Consider the following 21,290-nt stretch of genomic DNA (forward strand, 5'->3'; position numbering starts at 1 on the left):
AAGACTGCAATGTAAAATACAGCACAGTTGTAATTTTTTATTTACATTGTGCTTGTAAATTTACAGTGTTACTGGCAACCAAAATCGACAGTAAGTTACTGTAAATTTACAAGTGCACTGTAAATAAATAAATAAATAATGCAATTTAAAATACAGCACAATTGTACTTATTTACATTGTGCTTGTAAATTTAGTGTTAATGGCAACCAAAACCGACAGTATTTTGTAAGACAGTGTGTCTTTATGCCATTTTACTATTTCAATTTCATCATAATAATTTAATAATTAAATTAACAAGTTTTAATTAACAAAGTTAACAAGAATTTAACACATTTTATTTACCAAATTTGCAAAATCTTTCATTTTAAAAATAATAAATGGCTTTTAAATGAACATTTTAACGTGTTAAAATTTATTTAAAAATAAATGCATAATGACACATTTTATTTCGAATAATAATACAAAAAATTATAATGATATAATATTATTATTATTAATAATAATAATACCAATAATTAAAAACACCAAAATAGTGTTAATTTAAATAGGAGGATTTAAAAATAAATTTTACACCAAAATAGTCAAAAAAAAAAAAAAACTCTATAAATATTTCTAATTCTGATACATATTGTAATTATATATACACACACACACAGCATAATTTTATTTTTGCAATAAAACCACCCAACTTAAATGCAACAAAAAGTCAACATTTCTGTGTTTATTATCCTTTATTTAATCTATATTTAAAGAGCCAGTGCGTGTTACCTTTCAAACAGAATCAATCACGTCATTCTCACAATCTGAACATGATTCAGCTGGTACAATTTGCATCCTAAATGTCAACGTCTATTTTCCATCAGAGACATCAGTGTGCAGTGCATTTACCAGCTTTTGCATTTGGCGCCATCTACTGGTCAATTTTGCATTTACAGGCACTTTAACACCCCGACGTCTGCTTCTTCTCAATGATAACAGAACTCGGGCCATCTTTGCGTTTTAATAACACACAGCGAGCATGTGTTTGTGCTGATTCAGAGTGCGTGTGAAGCTGAAAAAAATGAGCTCTTTGAGTCTTGGCGAATCCTATACTACAGTGCATTGGTTTGCCGTCCTCGAATGTGTGTTTGTTTCATTCGTTGCTGCTGTCCTCGTCTTCAGTCGCTCCGTCTGCTTGTCCCTCGGGCTCCGGGTAGTTCAGGATGTGTCTGTTAGCCTGGATGAGATACTGCTGCTGCTTAAAATACACCTTCAGCACTCCTTTCATCACCACAAATGCGATGCCACCCTAAAAGAAGAGGAGGAGATGCTTAGACTGGCACTTGTGGAGTTTCCATTTGGATTTAAATGTGCTGCAGGTACGTTTTTTGACTCTTCCAAAGCATAAAAATAACATTATATTTGCAGATATTTAACCCGTTGTTAAATATATTGTTTAAATATTATTATGGTATGTTGTGGGCTGTTTTTCCCCATTGACTTCCATTATAAACACATTATTTGATTGTATTTAAATAAATTAAAAATGCAATGTAAAATACAGCACAATTGTAGTTATTTATTTACATTGTGCTTGTAAATTTAGTGTTACTGGCAACAAACATCGACAGTAAGTTACTGTAAATTTACAAGTGCACTGTAAATAAATAAATAAATAATGCAATGTAAAATACAGCACAATTGTACTTATTTATTTACATTGTGCTTGTAAATTTAGTGTTTTTTGGCAACCAAAATCGACAGTGTTACTGTAATATTTCAAGTGCACTGTATATAAATAAATAAAAAATGCAATGTAAAATACAGCACAATTGTACTTATTTATTTACATTGTGCTTGTAAATTTAGTGTTACTGGCAACAAACATCGACAGTAAGTTACTGTAAATTTACAAGTGCACTGTATATAAATAAATAAATAATGCAATGTAAAATACAGCACAATTGTAGTTATTTATTTACATTGTGCTTGTAAATTTAGTGTTACTGGCAACCAAAATCAACAGTAAGTTACTGTAAATTTACAAGTTCACTGTATATAAATAAATAAATTATGCAATGTAAAATACAGCACAATTGTAGTTATTTATTTACATTGTGCTTGTAAATTTAGTGTTAATGGCAACCAAAATCAACAGTGTTACTGTAAATTTTCAAGTGCACTGTAATTAAATAAATAAAAAACGTAATGTAACATACAGCACAAGTGTAGTTATTTATTTACATTGTGCTTGTAAATTTAGTGTTAATGGCAACCAAAATCGACAGTAAGTTACTGTAAATTTGACAGTAATTTTTACAGTGCGTCTTTATGCCATTTTACTATTTCAATTTCATCATAATAATTTAATAATTAAATTAATTTTAATTAACATGATACCATATAATCATGCATTCTTGATTGTTGCTGGTTTGTCCTTTTACTAGGAGCATGTCTATGGTGCTGATTTGGATTAGTCTATTAACTTAAGTTGCATGTTTTTGGATGGTGGGAGGAAACCGGGGAACCCGGGGGAAACCCACGCGAGCACGGGGAGAATGTGTAAACTCAGAAATGTCGACTGGCTTGGTAAGGACTAGAACCAGTGACGTTCTTGCTGTGAGGCAACAGTGCTAACCACTGGGCCACCCATCTAGGAAAAGAGAAGGAGTGGGGGGGAAGGGGGGATTCTTAAAAATGAATATGGTTGTATTATGGAAATTAGGGTATTTATAGTGGCTTAGGAATCGCCTGATTGGTCAATCATTAATTAGATAATGCAGGACCGGCTGCAAGCAATCATAAGCACGTGATCCTCTTGAAATTAGTTTATAAATAAATTTCACTTATCTGAAAAACAGTGCTAAAGTCATTTGCATTTAAAGTGGCACCAAAACAGCACAATCAGGATCAAAGTTTTAAAAAGGCATATTCAGAGTTATAAAACATTATGTGTGTGCTATTATGTGCTATAATTATCTTAGAACAGGGCTCGAAATTGCGGCCATTTTGGTCGCATATGCGGCCGAAATTTGATTTATGCGACCTCAAAATATATTTGGGAGCATTTGTGCGAGTGCTTAAAATTGTTGTGTGCGACCAGTTTTTACTGCAAAATGTTCAGCAAATGCACGGATTCGGGAGACATTCATGCAGAATGCATCTCTAAGCTATTGGTCTGCGCCTGAAACGCAGCGCTCGGGAATGGTTTAAAACAGTTGTCATGTAAACGTGCTGCAGTAAACAAAGCCAAGTCCGTAATGCTTGCCCCGCCTTCGCGCTCTTCTTATTGGCCCACCACTGCTCTAGCACTGAACGCGAATGATTGGTTAATATCAGCTGTCAATCACTCAGTGCTTTCTGGCTTGGGATGACAGAGAGAGCTACTACCGCGAAAAACTGTAAAGCGCTGAAGATGAGGATGAAGATAACACTGACAGATTTTATTTTAGAAACCATGGCATCTAAAGTTACAAATAATGACACATCTTACTAGTGATCACGTGCTGAATGTTAACCCACCATCTACACTTTTCCAAGAGTGGATAAAAGACTTCCATTGGCTTCAAGTCCGCTATTAAAAGTCTGTGGGATGGAGTTTTCAGGTAACTGTTTGCCACATCTAGCACGAGAGCTTCTGTTTAATCCTTCAAATAATCGCCAGATGCTGTCCGCCGTGCAAGGGGCAGATATATGTAAAATGTAACACCACATACACCATCGCAAACGGGCTTACACTGAGTAACTAATATCGCTACTCATGAAGATCGGTATGGCTATTAACATGACGTAACGTTATGCATATAATAAGGTACAGTATATGTCAAAAGCATCAGTGCAATATCAGACAGCACCCGTGAGAACAGCACAGTTATACCGTTAACAGATTCATTCAAGCAGTGTGTGCAGGGCCGGTGAGTAACGATGCTCATAATTGGTGGGTGCGACTAGATTTTGGCTGATGCGCCTACATTTTTAAAGTTAGCAGCACCGGTGCTACCAAGCAAAAAGGTTAAGTTCGAGCCCTGAAGAATGATTTGCCGGATTGTCAATGTTCCTTCATCTATTGGGTATTGGAGATCACAATTTCAAGATGTTAATTGGAACGAGACTTGTAAGTTTTCCAGACGTTTTTGTATAACGAATAAAATTAGAGAGGAGTCATTTAAAATTGTTCATCGTATTTACCCGTATTTTTTGAGCTGAAACTTCACACACACTCTTGGCATATCAGAGACTTAGGGCGTACTCACACTATGTACAGTTGCCTTGAACCAGGCCAAAGCACGCTTGTCCTCCCTCCCGTCTCCCCCGACGACCCGCACTCACATTACATTCGGGCCTGGGCACGCTTACATCATCGATGATTCGCTGGTCAGAAGTGCTCTCACTCAGCACAATGGAGATTTCTTTAGTTATATCGTTTAAGTCGTCTGATATGCAGTGACACGCAGTCAAATATTTTTGCTGAACAGATCCGCCACTTTTGACGCTCATAAATAATCATAAAGCCCTCGTGCTGCAGGAATTAGGAGGTCTGCTGAAGGTGCATCTGTCATGCAGTCAGGGGTTTGCCTCTTTAATAAACTATGACAGTTTGTGTTCATTGAACAGTAAAAATGATTAATAAATCCATATGAAACCATAGTCCCATAAAAGTCAAGTCTCGCTTTCAGTTTCAGGCTCTTCCAACTGGGCCAGGCCAGCCAACTAAACCATGCCTGAGCCCGATTCAGAGCATTCGCACTTCTCAAACGATCTGGAAAATGGGCCTGTGCACGGTTCGGATAGCAAAGTGTGATTACGCCCTTACAGTATGTTACACTTTTATAAAGAGGCATAATAGGTCCCCTTTAGGTAAAGGTTAAAAGTAAAAAAAAAAGTTTTAGGCTGCGTCCGAAACCGCCTACTACTCAGTAGGTACTGCATTTGAATTTAAACGTACTACTCGGCTGTTAGAAAAGTGCGTTCTATACAGTATGAATCTGAAAAGTATGAATGAAATTCAGACGTACTACATCCGCCATTTTGTCATGGTCACGTGACCTACCTGCGTTAGTTGCATCGCCTCACTTTCATTCATGAATTCTCTCACGGGGCATTATGGGATAGCGCAGCGTGCATGGGATGCGCACTTCAGAATCTCACCGGAAGTAGTAAATCATCCGGGAACTTCTCGCCTACTGATTTTCGAATTCTAAGAATTCGGACATACTACTCGGCTCGCATACTGATTTTAGCGTACTATATAGTATGGAAGTATGCGGTTTCGGACGCAGCCTTAGTTACTATACGCCCAAAATCTTTTTGCATAATTCTTTATAACAAAATTTTGCACAGAAATAGAAAAAAATGTCTGCAGATTCTTTCTGGCTCTGCTTATAACTATAGTGGACATATCAAAAAGATGCAGCATCCTGTTGAGCTTTACAAGCATATTTTTTTGATGCTTTCAAATTTGTTTGGGAAAGTTAGCTTTGTGCATTTTTAAGCCTGTCACGAAAGTCCAGGTTGTGCAGCATTCTCACCAGGATTGTGCGCTGCAGGTTCGACGTGACTCTGCGAAACAGCAAACGGCCCACCAGGTTGGCGATGGAGGGGAAGATGAGGGCACCGCACAGGGTACGAGACACAGAGAGATGATCTCCTCCATAACTGCCTTCTACTGGGACACGGGGAAGAGCGCGACCCATACCTGTGTGTGGAATTACAAATGTATCAAATCTAGGTGCAAACTTAATAATAATAATAATAATAATAATAATAATAATAGTAATAATAATAATAATATAGCTGAAAAGGTGTATCCTATAGCCCGTTTCACACATACACACCTTTCCGAAAAAATTACCGTAAATTTTCCGGAAAGGTGTGTATGTGTGAACAGGGCCTTTTTGAAAATACCGGTAAATTCGTTCTGGCTATTTTCCGAAAAGAGAAGTTGTAACATTCCCGGTAATTTGCCGGAATGCTAAGCTGTGTAAACGCAGAAGGAAGATTACTGGAAAGAGTGTGTGCACGTCTAGAACGTGCTGACGTGAGACGTATACTTTAGCCAATCAGAACAGTCAGACGCATTTGCGTCCGCGCGGTTTATGAGAATAAAAGCCTTTGAATATTTTTCCAGACATTTATATGTTCATCTTAATGCCAACCGTGTAATTAATTATCGATAAGATGCTTATGATAAGCATCTTGCCTGTGAAACCGTCCGTGAGCGCCAGCACACACACATATCATGTACATCTCGACATGCGAAAATGTTCCTCCATATGTTTTCATCGAAGTTTTTCACAATACTGATCCATCCACTGAGTTTGTGATGTAGTCAAATGTTTACAAACACACGCGCTGCCGTTTAGAGCTCATTTCAGGTTAATGATGTCAGAATTTACCAGTATTTTGGAATGGATGTGTGAATGCTCCTTTCTGGAAAAATTCTGTTGCGTCCTCGACTGTGTGAACAGCACTTTTTTGAATTTACCGATAAATTCGTTCTGGAAATTTTCCATATATTTACCGGTATCACTGTGTGAAAGGGGCTTTTGTGTTTGACATGATGACATAAAAAAATGATCAGTTTATGACCATCAGGCTGATAGCTGTTAATACTGTAACTAATAGTAAAATTCATACAGTAAAAGTCACAACAATCTAATCAAAATGACTTGTTTTAGTGCTTCAATAAGTCAGCTTAAAAACTAATAACAGAAGCAAATTTGTTGAAATACTAAAATGATAAAATACAGTAGAAGTAAATGAGTTAGTAGTTCATCAAGTGTTGTTATTGCTACAAAAACTATTACAAAATAACAGAGATGCAGATTTTTTTTAGTTCTTTTCTTCCACGTACCCGGCACCAGGCCGCTGAAGATCTGCAGTTTGGCGGAGTGTCTTTGCCAGAGCCGCACCACATAATCCTCCCAGCGGATCATTTTTCCCAGCACCAGCATGACAGGGATGGTGGGTAAACCCATGAGCAGAAACAGAGGATCCGCTCGCTCCATCACATCCAGACCCTTCTTATGCCCCACCACCTTAAAACACAAGAAAACACATCTCTTCAAAACAGAGCCTTCCTTCTAGATCAGGGGTCTCAAACTCGCGGCCCATTTGCGGCCCTCAGTGCAATATTTTGTGGCCCGCGCCGACCGCTGTACACTGACAGAATCAGCGGAGCTGGGAGAGAGAGCGCTCCCCGCTCCGCTGATTCTATCCGTACACAGCGGTCACTGGCATTCCCCGCCCACCGTGTAAACAAAGGGGCGGGGATGCCAGTGACGTCACCACGCACCCCGCCCCTTTGTTAGACGCTGTGACGGGCGGGAAGTGTTAGGAGGGAACTCGCGCCGGCCAGAACCAAGGTAAGCTGTTCCCGCCCCTGCCTGCCACTTAGCTACCTATCTGCAGCCTGCCACCTACCTAGCTACAGCCTGCATCTTATATATATTATAGGTAGATACAGACTGGTACAGACTGATGTGACTGGAGTGGGGTGGGGGTGTTTTATTTATACATATATACGCCTTTTTTTAGGTGAGGGAATGGAAGTTTTGAGTGAGTCTAGACAGGTCTAGACTTAATGATGATCATCTTCAAGCCATACTGAGGGTCTCAACTGCTTCCGCTCTAAAGCCAAATGTGGTTCAGATTTGTGAGAAGAAGCGCTGTCAAGTCTCTGGCAGCAAGTAGGCAAAAGATGCCATGTTCAGAAGAACTGTTCATAATCTTCACTCAATGTTCTGTTAATGTTCAGGACACTTCATGTTCAGAAGAAATAATTAAAACTGTTAATAATGACATTTGAGGACTTTTTTTTGTGAAATCCCTTATGCGGCCCAGCCTCACCCAGACTTTGGCTCCCAGTTAAATTGAGTTTGAGACCCCTGTTCTAGACCATTCATTCCTCCGCTAGTCACCACTATTCGGAAATCTGCAGAACTACAGATTGTATTAAACATATAGTATGTTTAACATATAGTATGTTAGCACGGTAATTAAGACAATAGACTGTTGACAGAGTAACGTTAACGTTCAGTTATAAAGGTTAAAACGATGCTTGTGTAGTTGTGTCGAATTGTATGCACTTATAGCAGTTTTATGGTACGTTTAAATTACTGTCATTTGCAGACAGCAAGATACATGCTAAGCTAGTTAACCTTAGCATAGCTTCCCATCACTCATAGATATAAACATCTATGCCAGTCACTTATTAACTTTTAGGCACCCAAATAGATGAGTGAGGCTGCTGCTGAGTCATTCTTGGTCCTCCATCAGCCAAAAAAAACTTGCTCTAGTTTTTTGTGGAAGAATTTTACAGTCAGTGGTGCAGCAGATAAAACAGTGATACTGTATGTAATGTGTGCAAAAGTATATCTTAAGTATATATATATATATATATATATATATATATATATATATATATATATATATATATAAAACGGAACCCCGGAAGGGACGTAGTGGAGGAGAAAAAAATTGGCTGGGTGAAAAAAATAATAATGGTGAAAGAAAAAAACGGGTGGGAGGAAAATATATATTTCTAAGTTTTTGCGTTCCCTCGCAAAGTTTTGCGTTATCTCGCAAAGATGTTTTGCGTTCTCTCGCAAAGATGTTTCTCCACAAACACTTCCTGTTCACTGCACTCACGTAAACCCTCCCGTTTTTGCCGAAATTCTCCCGTATTTTACCATTCTACCCCTCTTTCTTTTCATTACTGTACGTCGATCGTCGACTTTCATATGCTACCTCTGAACCAGTGAATGCATGTATAAGCGTTGACTGACAGACGCGCTCCATACAATAAACTGATCCCAGATCAGCGTCTGTACACGCCATTTACAGAGGAGCGGGTGTATGTTTAAACAGACAAATACACTAATAATATGAAACATCTCCGTCCTGCATGTTTTATTTTAAACAGCTAATTTTCTCTTAAATGAGCACAAACAGTTTCTAAAGTAATGGACTGCTTTCATTATAGATCTGTGCATTCTTACAGAGACACCTCTGTTATCAAACTAAACAAAACATGAGATTCATTTGCTGCTCACTTGTTTAATAACAGAAGTGTCCCTATAAATGGCACGTACAGACGCTGATCTGGGATCAGTTTATTGTATGGAGCGCGTCTGTCAGTCAGCGCTTATACATGCATTCACTGGTTCAGAGGTTGCAAAGTGAAAGGCGACGATCAGCGCACAGTAATGTAAAGAAAGTGGGGTAGAATGGTAAAATATATGAGAATTTCGGCAAAAACGGGAGGGTTTACGTGAGTGAAGTGAACAGGATGTTTTCTGGAGAAACAGTTTTGCGAGATAACGCAAAACATCTTTGCGAGGGAACGCAAAACATCTTTGCGAGATAACGCAAAACTTTGTGAGGGAACGTAAAACATCTTTGCGAGGGAACGCAAAACTTTGTGAGGGAACGCAAAACATCTTTGCGAGGGAACGCAAACCATCTTTGCGAGAGAACGCAAAACATCTTTGCGAGAGAACGCAAAACATCTTTGCGAGGGAACGCAAAACTTTGTGAGGGAACGCAAAACATCTTTGCGAGATAACGCAAAACTTTGCGAGGGAACGCAAAACATCTTTGCGAGATAACGCAAAACTTTGCGAGGGAACGCAAAACTTTGTGAGGGAACGCAAAACATCTTTGCGAGGGAACGCAAAACTTTGCAAGAGAACGCAAAAACTTATAAATATATATTTTCCTCCCACCCATTTTTTTCTTTCACCCATTTTTTTTTTCACCCAGCCAATTTTTTTCTCCTCCACTACGTCCTTTCCGGGGTTCCGTAATACGTATATATATATATATATATATATATATATATATATATATATATATATATATATATATATATATATATATATATATATAAATATCGCAATATATAATCGCAGGGAAAAAAATATCGCAATGTCAATTTTTTCCAATATCGTGCAGCCCTAGTATGCACTCATGACTGGTACTTTTTGGTAGTTTAATAATTTGGATTAATTTGACTTTTGGTTAAACCCGTTAAATGATAACTGGGAGACAGGTCGAATTTCTGGCTAGTAAAAAACATTATTATTATTCCATTTGGGATGACACTAAACTCATACACATAAGTACACAGTGTACAAATGCATCATTTAGGATGCAACTAATGAATTTGGCTTAATGCCTCCCTCTTGTGCCTCTTTAAGGAACTGCAACAATAATGAGCATCTGAAACCAATGGATTTATAGATTTTTAAAACTTTGAGTGTAAACATTAAATCCCAACAGGTCTACTTCTGTTTTTTACGAACACACCTGCATAACCGTGACGGCCCCGTAAGTCACAGCGGACCAGTAGACGGTGCCCACGACCACTCCAGCCGCAGCAAATGGACTCGCTCTGGACAGAGCCCGGTCCACCTGCTGGAGGAAGTACACCACAGGACCTGAAAGAGACACACAAGCACATATTAACACTTCCCTTGAACGAGTGAAAAAAAACAGCCAAGCAGACAGTCGGCGTGTGTTAGTCACTGATAAACCCACACACAATCTGTGCACAGCTAGCACATTTTACCAGCTAATGTGTGAAGAAATAAATATTTGATACATAAATGGGGAAGTTTAGCAAAACAAGTGCAAAAGCTGTGCAATATAGAATAATAGTGTAGAAACATCTATGCATATCTAGATTTATTTAGTATTATAGCAGATATTCATATGTACAATGAGCTTTAATACTGTTCTTAGTGTATATATTTTCATTTTATGTTATTAATTTAGTTATACGCTGTTGTCTTTTTCTGTATTTCTATTATTTCTAATTATTGTCATTTACATTTTCAAACATTTTTATTATCTTACTTTAAGTTATTTTATATCAGGTTTTAATTTTAGTAATTGTAGTACTTTAACACTTATTTTCAGTTATATACTTTTCATTCATTCATTTTCTTGTCGGCTTAAGCCTGGTTTATACTTCTGCGTCAAGTGACCGGCGCAACTCACGGCGCAGGCAACGCGCGCAGCTGTGCATTCATACTTCTGCGCACTGTTTCTGTTGGTGTGCATTAACACTTCCAAAACGCTAGTTGTCAGTGAGGTGTAAATGTTCCTCTGTGTCGAGTTTCTTTGCTTCTGTTTTGCTATTCTGAATACTTCCTGGTTGTACAAGTGACTCAAACTCGCTTATTTTGAGGCAGGAACCGGCGGACGTGCAACAACTTTAACTATGAGGTAAACACAAAACAAAACTTTCCATCCGGAGCTCCTTCACGGGACTCCACACTTGTAAACAATCGCTCGCGCGGCTCTCGGTCCCGCCCAGACTCATCGGCGCTAGCAAGCCGACCAATCACAGAGCTTGTGCTACGCGTTGTTGCGACGTGTAGTTACAATTTTTGAGAGGTGCACGTCAGCGACGGCCACGGCAAAGGGCTATGCGTCAGCGCCGTAGCCTACGCCGGTGTTTGACGCAGAAGTATAAATCAGCCTTTAGTCCCTTTATTAATCCAGGTTCGCCAAAGCGGAATGAACCGTCAACTTATCCAGCAAGATTTTATGCAGCGGATGCCCTTCCAGCCGCAACCCATCTCTGGGAAACATCCACACACACATTCACACACACACTCATACACTACGGACAATTTAGCCTACCCAATTCACCTGTACCGCATGTCTTTAGACTGTGGGGGAAACCGGAGCACCCGGAGGAAACCCACGCGAAGGCAGGGAGAACATGCAAACTCCACACAGAAACGCCAACTGAGCCAAGGTTCGAACCAGCGACCTTCTTGCTCTGAGGCGACAGCACTACCTACTGCACCACTGCCTCGCCACATATACTTTTCAGTAATATCAATTTAATATAGAGAAGATACAAGATGTGTAGCACCGGAAACTACGGATACTGGAAGCCTGTGCTGGCATTTCTCCTGCGGTGTTGCTATCAGTGTGTGAAGAGTGGGAGAAAAGGGTTGCATTGACAATCCAACACAATGGGCAGCACGTTAAACACATTTTATAAGTGGTCAGAAACTTGTAAATAAATCATGAAGGAATAAAGTTACGTTAAAACCAAGCGCACCATTGTTTTCCTTGTGAAATTTCCAATAAGTCTGATGTGTCACATGACCCTCTCACTATTGAAAAAACAAAAACGGTTCTTAATTCCAAGAACGCAGAGGATGGACTTGCGTTCTTGTAGAGACCGGTCTTGCCAGGTGTCCTCGGAAGAACGAACTCAGGAGACCGCGAGGGCAGAGAACGCATCCTGTGTGAAATGAGATACTAGGTGCGTTCGACATTAAGCTCAGCTGCAGCCGGTGATCAACGAGAATAGCCGAGCGAAGGCGGGGGCGGAGTTGAAAACGGAGCCGTCAAGACGGACAGCTGGACACTTCGGGACTCGCTGCAGTCATGATGACCGATCACATGGCGTCATCATATATATATGTATATTTTGTTATTTTTATTTATAACAACAAAACATTTACAAATAAAACAGAATACAGTCTACAAACTGTAGTTCCTTTATAAACAATAAGGGAGAATTATGAATAAAATATTACAAATGCATGAGAGAAATAAGAGGAAATAAGAGGTTAATATAAACATAAAAACGAACAGGTCTATTAAATACAAAGCAATAAGCATAAATTCTAGGAGTTAAACATCAATCTTTAGGCTAATACTTCTTGTTTGAATATGCTAAAAAAAGGGTTTACATATATGTACAATTATAGATATAAAAATTTCCAATGTAAAAAGCCAAACAAGGTGTTTTGATTAGGTCTTAATAAATGAGATTATTTTGGATAATGAATGAATTTTCAAAAAAGCATTTTAATCCAAAAAGATTGTGTTGAAAAGAACAAAAGGTAAAATAAGTGAGCTATGTAGAAGTTTCCCAGAAAGAGCAGGTAAGCCTTTAAACTGCTAGACAGGAAATAAAATATATATTTATATTATAATAATAAAACCATTTTATAATTATTTAATAAAATAGTTCTTTAACTTAATTTGTTAAGAGAGCTTTAGTGTGGCAGGATCAATGATGATGAATAGTTTATTTCAATTCTGTAAGATTTTTTTGAGTTCATATTTAGGTTATTCACTAAAATATACACTAAAATGTATCATTTAAATCGTTCATGGAGATGAATGCAGTAAATAGTCTGTATAAAAAGTTAAAAATAAACCTGTGCAAACAAGCTAACCTTTATAACCAGATTATTAAGCAAAAGATGATACTGCAGTCAAATATTTGTAGTCTTTTAATAAGTAAGATGTGTACAGGATAGAGAGGGTGTGAAAAGTGAATTTTGTTTTGAAACTTTTGAATCGGAATTTGTCCAATTATAAACCCGAAATACACGTGTTTGTTGTCATGTGGTGAACTCGGCCAATCGTGTAATATCGGTGTCGTCATCAGAGCTCCTGCAGTCGCTCTTCAGAAGCTGCACGGTCTGAGTCTGCCGTCTGATCTCGGAGCGCTGTCGCGGTACTTTGATGCCACATGTGACAGTCACGTGGCGTCGGCGCAGCATCAATCCGGACAAGATTTCTAACCAGCATGCACCGCTTTAAGACAGATTTCGACCGATCTGCGCAGCGCTGCATGAAGTCGAACACACAGGGCTCAACAATAAGGACTGCCCGATGGCCCGGGGCTAGCGTGTGAGATGCTCGGGACAGTAGACAGGATCGTTACTGGGCCACTAATGCCCATTCACTAAAGTTTAATTTGCCTGTGACTATTTGTCAATTGCAAGCAAATACAGTCAGAATAGAGAAACCGTTTGTGTTTTTAAGCCTTCAAATGCTACCTTCTCGGTTCCTCTTATCTGATTGGATGTTGTGAGCATGTTATTTTTTTCCATAACAATCAGTACAGCTAAGAGACAGCAACATGGCGGCAACATCAAGTAATGATGCTAAAGGAAAACATTTGTTTAGCGTCTTGGAAGCAGACATTTACGAGGGTACACCACGACTAAAAAAATGTGGTGATGTTTTGTACAGTTTGCCGTTAGTTTGGCAGGTCAGTCATCTTTTGGTTTTGCAAAAAAATACCTGCACATTTTGCTACTTTTGTTTGCAAAACACTTTATTAACAATTTTTAAATATTTAAATTCTAGATTTACAAACATTTTAACATTTTTTTTAATTTGTGGCTTAGAAATGGCTATTAACTTTTTTTTGGTGGGGCCAGTGACAATATTGGCAGGGCAAGTAAAAATCTGAACCACTGGTCCGATCGGGCCAGTAGAAAAAAAATCCTTAGGGTTGAACCCTGACACACCTACTGTGTTCTTCTTGATGGTCACATGACCTTCACGCGTTTTAAATGGTAAATTATTTAAACATTACAGCATTCACACAACAACTTATTGTTTTTCCCCTTTTTTAAAATATATACTCTGCATAAAAACATTATCAATATACTCGGCACAATATAAATCAAACAGATTTTAATACGAATTTCAGCAAACAAACACCCTTAATGTGTTTATATTCCTCTATTAAGATGTTCATAGTGATGTTTACTTTTCACCGTTTCATTTAGGGAAACTCCTGAGGTAAACAAGTTATATCTCTGAACTTTAATAATAAATCTATATAGAATGCTTCGCTTCCCACATTCAGTCGCAATGACTTCTGGGACCTCCAGAGCGAGTTCGGTGCTCAAGTCTACATCGGTTTGTCCTCGATATCAAGATCACATCCGGGAAGTTTCACGCGTCCTCCGTACTTGCAGTCTTGAGTATTGGAACTGAACTTAGGCAGCTGATGATGACGTTGCATGAGAACACGAGGACGCAAGACACCATTGACCACAATATCCTCATAAATCGCTTAAAGTCTACAGGTGTCTAGGAACAGGCTCTACAATGGTTTAAGTCATACTTAACTGACCGTTACCAGTTTGTGAATATTAATGGACAGCCTTCACAAGTCAGCCCAGTAAAGTATGGGGTGCCTCAAGGATCAGTTTTAGGCCCTTTGCTGTTTACAATTTACATGCTACCACTGGGAGACATTATTAGAAGACATGGGATCAGCTTTCACTGCTATGCAGATGATACTCAATTATATATTTCAACTAAACCTGACGAGACGTCTCAACTGTCTAAACTAACTGAGTGTATCAAAGACATTAAAGACTGGATGACCAACAATTTTCTTCTCTTAAACTCTGACAAAACAGAATTATTACTTATTGGGCCTAAATCTTGTACATAGCAGATCTCGCAACTCAATCTACAATTAGAGGGATACAAAGTTAGCGTTAGCTCTACTATAAATGATCTATACGGTTATTCAGCATTCATTTTTTTCCGTTTTATTGTTTTATAATATTGTAAATTAAATAGTATATATTTTAATTACTTTAATTTGCATTAATAAAAATAATTTGCACCAGACAAAACTGACCCATTTTGGGGAAAACGATGCGGTATTCGGTGCCACATTGTGGGCAGCTGACGGCTCCTCCGCTGTTTCCCTTCTGCTTCTCATCCAGCCATCGCTGTAAACACGACTGATGGATCCACTTTGTGCAGCCCTTACAGCGGCAGGGACTGACCCATTCAGCAGCGCGGTCCTCTTTCTCTGTGGCAAAACACACCCAGCAGTGCCTGTACACACACAACAAAGGATAAAAATCACGAGGAGGCCTTCATGACACTGGACAAATCTGCAGTATTGCTGTGGAGTATTGCAATGACCACATTTCTTATGATCTAACATTTCATTCATTCATTTTCCTTCAGCTTAGTCCCTTATTCATCAGAGGCTGCCACAGCAGAATGAACCCCCAACTATTCCGGTATATGTTTTACACAGCGGATGCCCTTCCAGCTGCAACCCAGTACTGGGAAACACTTATACACACTCACACTCATACACTACGGCCAATTTTGTTTATGCAATTCCCCTATAGTGCATGTGTTTGGACTTTGGGGGAAACCGGAGCACCCCAAGGAAACCCACGCTAACACGGGGAGAACATGCAAACTCCATACAGAAATGCCAAATGACCCAGCCGAGGCTCAACCCGGCAACCTTCTTGCTGTGAGGTGACAGTATTATTAATACCTTAATGCCTTGTTTATTTTAATAATATTATAATATTATTAAATTATTATTAAAATTTTTGAAATTATTATTAATAATATTAAAACAAACAAGAAAAAAATCTTCCTATTTTTGCGATAATTTTGCGGTGTATTCTGCAGCCCTAATGAGCATTCCCAGCTAACGCAGAAACTCACTTCTCTGGAGGTTCGTCAACACAGGCCATGATGAGTCAGGTTAAATCCAGCATGAGTGAGCCACAGCAGCCTCAGAGATCACACCTGGACACACACACACACACACACACATCAGTACACTGTATCATGTTTATTCAGTAAAAACAACATTCAGTTTAATTAAATAGCCGAAATAAAGATCATAATGAGACTGAGAAAGAGTAAAGATTCTATTGTGACTGTGGAATATGAGAATATATAATCATGAGTACAAAATATAAAGTCTATAATTTCATATTCTGCTCTATCATTTTCCCTAATGGGGCTTATTTACTCTTTCTATGCTACCCCTCGTCACACCTGTCTTCCCCTGAAATGTGTGAAGTCTGTGTATGATCGGAGAGGTCCTATTTCACTGCATGTAAAAGTGTATGTGACAAATAAAAGCTTTCATGATCATCATCATCATCATCATCATCATAATTTATTTTGTAGTGTCTCAAATATATTGTTTAATGCAATACTTTTTCATAATTTATATGTGCACCATATTATATGGCTTTACAGTGATTCAGACAGAAACAAATACAACAACAACAACATCATAAGAAAGGTGCAATCTTGAAAGTACAATGCTTACATTTTGCATTTTAATTTTGCATTTTTTTATTTTATTTAATGGTCTTTAATCATTCGTTTTTGAATAGTGTTTTATATTCAATTCATATTTATAGAATTTCCCCTGAAGTTCTAAATAAATCAGAAATATGATCACAAATGCAGAGTAAATTTCTGAGAATACACTTTAAACTGTAAAAAAAGTTGATGTAAATGTAAAAGGTTTATTTTCTATTGGGTCAATACACAGTTAAAGTCAGAATTATTAGCCCCCTTTGAATTTCTCCTTCTTTTTTAAATATTTCCTAAATGATGATTAACGGAGTAAGGAAAATTTTCACAGTATGTCTGATAATATTTTTTCTTCTGAAGAAAGTCTTATTTGTTTTATTTTGCCAAGAATAAAAGCAGTTATTAATTTTTTAAACACCATTTTAAGGTCAAAATTATTAGCTTCTTTAATCTATATATTTATTCGATAGTCTACAGAAAATGTAGACTATCATTATACAATAACTTGCCTAGTTACCCTAACCTGCCTAGCTAACCTAATTACCCTAGTTAAGCCTTTAAATGTCACTTTAAGTGTCTTGAAGAGTATCTAGTCAAATATTATGTGCTGTCATCATGGCAAAGACAAAATAAATCAGTTATTAGAATTGAGTTATTAAAACTATTATGATTATAAATGTGTTGAAGAATATCTGCTATATGAATATAAACTATTAATTAATAAAATTGACATAAATGGTACTATTATATTGTGATATATATCTTGCTCTCAGGATGTGAGATTTTTGTCATATTAGGGTGGTTTTCAACCATTAAAACAACAAAAGTGTACGATGGCTTTAACTTTAGTTTTTTTCATGTAGAGTAAAACGTGTGCTGCTTAATTTTAGTTTTTCCCTGAGCAAACAACAGTGACTATACACTACCTGACAAAAGTCTTGTCAGATGTAAGAGCAACAAATAATAACCTAACTTCTAGGTGATCATTTGTAAAAGTGTCATAAGGTGGATTTTTCTGATAAATCATCTGTTGAGCTGCATCTCAATCATTACAAATACTGCAGAAGACCTACTGGAACCCGCATGGAGCCAATATTCTCACAGAAATCAGTCGAGTTTGGTGAAGGAGAAATCATGGTTTGGGGTTATATGTAGTATGGGGCTGTGCGAGAGATCTGCAACATCAACAGCCTGAGGTATCAAGACATCTGTGTTGCTCATTACATTACAAACCACAGGAGAGGGACAATTCTCCAGCAGGATAGCGCTCCTTCTCATACTTCAGCCTCCACATCAAAGCTCCTGAAAGCAAAGAAGGTCAAGGTGCTCCAGGATTGGCCAGCCCAGTCACCAGACATGAACATTATTGAGCATGTCTGGGGTAAGATGGAGGAGGAGGCATTAAAGATGAACACAAAGAGTCTTGATGAGCTCTGGGAGTCCTGCAGGAACGCTTTCTTTGCCGTTCCAGATGACTTTATTAATCAGTGATTTGAGTCATGTCAGAGATGTATGGATGCAGTCCTCCAAGCTCATGATGGAGTCAGACACAATATTCATTCGGTCTCCACTGCAGCAGGACTTTATATTCTATACAAGACTTATGTTATAGCAAAGTGAGACCTTACTGTCCTAATCAAATCATTCAAAATCAAGGCATGATCATATTTTATTGTGATCAAATAAGTGTAATCTAGATGCCTTTGCCTTTCATATAAGCCACTTCTAATACCAAATGATCAACTAGAAGTCAAGTTATTATTTGTTGTTCATAAAACTTGGATAGGCGACAAGACTTTTGTCAGGTAGTGAACAGTATGTACTATATAAATGGCCACTAAAATAGTAAAAAATCTTCTCAGACATATTTTGATCAAGAATCATTTGACAATTACAGTTTTGCCCCAAAATGCTAATTTTAAAACTTTATATTATAAAACAATCTATCAGAAAGTTTTATTTTTATTGTAATTTAAAATACACTAAAATTTGGTGAGGTCACTTATGCTTTGACATATTTCAACAAGCAGTTTTATATTTCATTTATATATTCATTTGTGTTATATATAGTGCCATTTATTCATTATGTCATTTATTATGTTATGCTAAATGACCACATCATTTCATCACATTTTCACTTTTGTTTTCAAACTATGAAGTAGACACGTCGATTTAGCATGCTTTCTAAATATAAAATCACTTTTGTAACTCAATTTTATCAACATATTTTGAGTAAGAATGTTTTATTTGAAAGATAGCACACAGTACTATACATGACAGTATACTTGTTTCATTTATATTAATGACATCTGCCTTTATCTGAAATCCACGCCGTAAATGTATTTGTGATTATATCGTTACTATACGTGTTTTAAATTGTCAATCAAGCCCTCTAATCACATTTGAATGAGACTTCGGTTACAATTCTGAAGGAAGACATTTCATCATAATTTTCTTTAGTAGCGACTCACTGTTATTTTAGTTTTAACAGATATAAACATACCACAACTTGTCATTCGCGCAACACTATTAGCCCGGTTCATGTGTGGATCATTACCTGAAGATGTTACGTGTATCTAATCGCTTCTGCTGGGCGTTTATGTCAGATATCTGGCTGATTTGACAGTTTCAATTTCTTCGAGGACAGAACAACAACCTTATGAAGGACAACTTCCGGATGGGCAACTTCCGCGTGTCAAAATAAATGTCCCCCAACAAAATCCGGTAGTTGCTAAAGAGGATACAACTGCGGCTTGGAGAATTATTTATATAATTAAATAAATTACTAATTAATGGGGTATATGCACAAAGACTTTTAATTTTTACCCAGCCTCCTCGACGACTTCCGGTGAACTGTTTTTCCATTACAAAATCGCCATGTATAAGATCTGTTTTCTTTAAAAATAAGTGATCTTTATATTTGATATAAAGTGGGCCTCAGACCAGACAAGAAGCACTGCATTAAATTCCATTTCCCCCCACCATGTCTTTAAAATATGAACATTTATTTTACCTCAGTATTTTGAAAGGAGTTTCTGCGCTAGCCTACTGCTATTGACGCTGCTAGCGGTTACACGGTCTATCATCTCATTTTATGATTGAACAACTAAATAAATGCTTAGGTTTATTTAACTGATTGTATTTTAATTACATTACGATGTCAACGGTGTAAAAAGAACCTCATAAGACTGAAAACAAAGTTTTACCGAAAATAAAGTTTACTGCTGGCAGAAAAACACTAGCGGTGCATATAGCTCATTATATTCCTAGCCCAACCCTAAACCCAACCATCAAATAATGTAAAAACAGTAATTATACAGAGAATTAATCATATTGTTTATTAAAGGATTCATTAAATTTTATTTTATTTTATTTACAATTTATTTAATTTATATTTAATATTGTTCAAAAGTCCAAATTATAATGAAAAAAAATTCAGATAAACTGACCATTATTCCCAGTGATGGGCTGCAGCTGGAAGGGCATCCGCTGCGTAAAACATGTGCTGGTTAAGTTGGCCGTTCATTCTGCTGTGGAGACCCCAAATGAATAAAGGGACTAAGCCGAAAAGAAAATGAATAAATAAATGAGGAATATCACATGAATAGCAGTGCGATATGACTGTATCCGGTTGTTAAGTCGTGACATATGGAATACTGTTTCCTGGTCCAAGCCACTAATCATTTAAATTGAGAAAATGTTTGTTTATGGTCACTTTTTAGTCATATCACACTTTAAAGTGAATTTTACATAGAATAATTTCGTACACAACAGTCTCTGGACTTGCTGCATCACAAACACCAAAGTTTTACCAATTTATAAAAAATTAATCACTTTCTGGCCATCGGATATTAGGCATATTGTGATTTTTGAAAGTATTACATCACTTTGTAAATGTTTATACCCTTTGAGTCTCCCTGTACAGTTTGACAGAGCGATTGCACCAAGAAAGCAACTTGGCGTGATGTCACACTTAACAAGGGGATATCGGCACTGGTGGGAGACGTGCGGCCTTAGTGTCCCACCAGCGCTCATAAATAACCATGATGCATTGCAACGAGTGTGATATTTTATTTATACAACAGTTTGACTGCATAATCGTGTATATAGAAAAGAAGATCAAACATAGAGAGTCTCAAAACCCTTTTGTAAGAGGAACTACTTTCCTCTGCCATTCATTTACATCTGCAGCTGACGTAAGAACAGCAGAAGCTGTTACTTAGAGCTAATATTTGAATGATTCTCTAGCGTAATTTCTAAAGTCTCTAAAGTCTTCTTCTTTGGCTCTCGGCGAAGGCGGGCTGTCTCGTCTTATTCTATCTCTGATGCTCTTTGTGCCCTGCTATTATAAATTATACATTTTACATCTATATAAATAAACTGCATAGTTGCAATCTAAACGACTACATTCTCGCCTAATAAGCCTCAAAAGT

General features: G+C 37.6%; 1 protein-coding gene across 1 annotated transcript; it reads right to left on the minus strand.

Moving 5' to 3' along the window:
* Positions 1-712: 712 nt before the first annotated feature.
* Positions 713-19,482, minus strand: marchf5l (membrane-associated ring finger (C3HC4) 5, like). The gene is given in 7 exon segments (NM_199739.3): positions 713-1,288; positions 5,508-5,674; positions 6,833-7,016; positions 10,288-10,418; positions 15,410-15,612; positions 16,249-16,332; positions 19,415-19,482. Coding segments are annotated over 6 exon segments (870 nt in total). The 5' UTR covers positions 16,278-16,332; positions 19,415-19,482; the 3' UTR covers positions 713-1,132.
* Positions 19,483-21,290: the final 1,808 nt, after the last annotated feature.

The sequence above is a fragment of the Danio rerio genome, chromosome 10 (assembly GCF_049306965.1).
Source record: "Danio rerio strain Tuebingen ecotype United States chromosome 10, GRCz12tu, whole genome shotgun sequence".
Classification (NCBI taxonomy): Eukaryota; Metazoa; Chordata; class Actinopteri; order Cypriniformes; family Danionidae; genus Danio; species Danio rerio.